The sequence below is a fragment of the Echinops telfairi genome, unplaced genomic scaffold (assembly GCF_000313985.2).
Source record: "Echinops telfairi isolate 266 unplaced genomic scaffold, ASM31398v2 ScPeMD7_9;HRSCAF=40, whole genome shotgun sequence".
Taxonomy (NCBI): Eukaryota; Metazoa; Chordata; class Mammalia; order Afrosoricida; family Tenrecidae; genus Echinops; species Echinops telfairi.
Window position 1 is genome coordinate 78,017,001 of NW_022103906.1, and position 1,781 is coordinate 78,018,781.

Below are 1,781 nucleotides of genomic sequence, written 5' to 3' on the forward strand. Positions count from 1 at the left end.
CTGGCCCAAAATGTCAAGCGGACCAAGGTCCAATTCCGTCTCCGGTCTCCTAATTGTCTGTATAGCTCATTTGGTTCAAGATGAACCAATGCCAGGTTTCATCTAGCCTGTCACGTGTAGCATGTCTTCGCCTCACTATGTAGCAAGCTTCTAAAGAAAGGTGTTGGTACTAGCCTTCGTTCATCCACAAATGGGCCCTGCATTGTGTGATATCCTCTCTGGGCACTAGGTTCAAGCGCTAGGGAACAGGCTAAACCAGATGACCTACGCGCCTGCTTCGCTTTACAGTGGCGGAGAGAGGCACGCCAGCTGCTGCTGTCTTGCCTGACTCTGCAGATGAAGCCAGATGAACACAATGCGTTGAGTGCAAAACCTGAAATGTTTAAACTGATAACCGATGCTTTGTTTTTTCAAAGCCTTTGAGGGGGGAAAAAAAACCCCAACATAAATAAAGGCTTCTAAAAGCAAGAGGTTTCTGTTTTTAGCTATCTGTCTGATTCATTCATCTTGACTTGTTTATTCATTTATCCATCAGAATACGAAAGTTTCGGTAGCCTGGAGGAAAAGAACATCCGTTCACGTCAGGAAGCTAAAAAAAAAAAAGACCACAGCCAGCCCTTCCTTAGATATTATTTCCAATCTGTGGCCCGAGGGCGGCAGCGAGGAAGCGTCTGCCAGAGTAGCCCCATCCCCCTCAGCTAAGCTGCAGGGAGCTAACCCCAGGGAAATTCATCCCTCATGAAAGCACAGCTCGGTTTGCTAGAAAGGCAGTTAACCTCGTGGAGAGATTTTCTAAGTAAAGTCTCAGAGTAACAAGTTAAGAAAAAAGCTTGGATTGAAATAGCATTTTTCTTGCAAAGGATTATCGGAATTAAAGCTGTACCCCTCCTTTCATCCTCTACCCCATCCTTTAAGAAAAAAAAAGAAAAAAAAAGAAAAAAAAAGCCTGCACCTTGTCTAGCTGCCTGTCGTCAGAAATGTTGTGTGAAGAATGTTCTGAACTAAACTAAACCGAGACTCTGAGGATGGGCTTGCGCTTCCCGGAGAAGCTGAGTGTCCGGGAGCTCGTCTGAGGACAGTGTGCTGTACCTGCCCTCCTGCCGCGCAGGCCGCCACCAAGGCGTACTGGCCTCCATCCTTCCGCAACCTGTTGGCAGCTGCCATGACCAAGCGGCAGCCAGTGGCTCCAAACGGGTGTCCGAGGGACAGCGATCCACCCCAGGTGTTGAACTTCTCTAAAGGAGGTGCTCCAACCTGGCTCCCAGAAAACAGAAGCGCATGTTAAGGACAGGTTTTTAATACCGGAGGGGCTCTTTGTGAGCGAGAACAACTGTGAAGTTGGGAAAGAAGGGGCTTTAGGACAGGAACTGCACAGATAACTTTACTGCAAAAGGAAAAGGCTCGCGGCCACTATGAACGTCAGTGCCAAACAATCCACACTGATGCCATCAAGTAGATTTCAGCCCGCAGCAACCCTACAGGGCGGGACAGAACTGCCCGAGACAGTGCCTTTACAGGAGTAGAAAGTCTGGCCTTCCTTCCTCAGAGAGGCTGACAGTTTCTAACCGCTGACCTTGTGGTTAGCAGCCCAACGCAAAACTACTACGCCACCAAGGCTCCCTTTCTGAAGGATCTATTTATTTTTTTCCTCTAACATCAGTGTGAAGAACAAAAGACAACACAGAAATTTTGCTTTTATTTTTGCTAAAGAATTCCCAGTAAATATTTTAAACTAAAAAATCCATAAATGTTGCGAATCATTAAGATCTTTCATATGAAGG

The 1,781-nt window shown here is 46.8% G+C and overlaps 1 protein-coding gene across 1 annotated transcript in view; it reads right to left on the bottom strand.

Annotated features, from left to right (window-relative positions):
* The window catches only part of HADHB (hydroxyacyl-CoA dehydrogenase trifunctional multienzyme complex subunit beta), a 40,753-nt gene that overhangs the window by 1,639 nt on the left and 37,333 nt on the right, over positions 1-1,781 (bottom strand). The window contains exon 15 of the mRNA XM_004696073.2: positions 1,090-1,254. Coding sequence (XP_004696130.1) covers positions 1,090-1,254 — 165 coding nt within the window. The remainder of the gene's footprint in view (positions 1-1,089; positions 1,255-1,781) is intronic.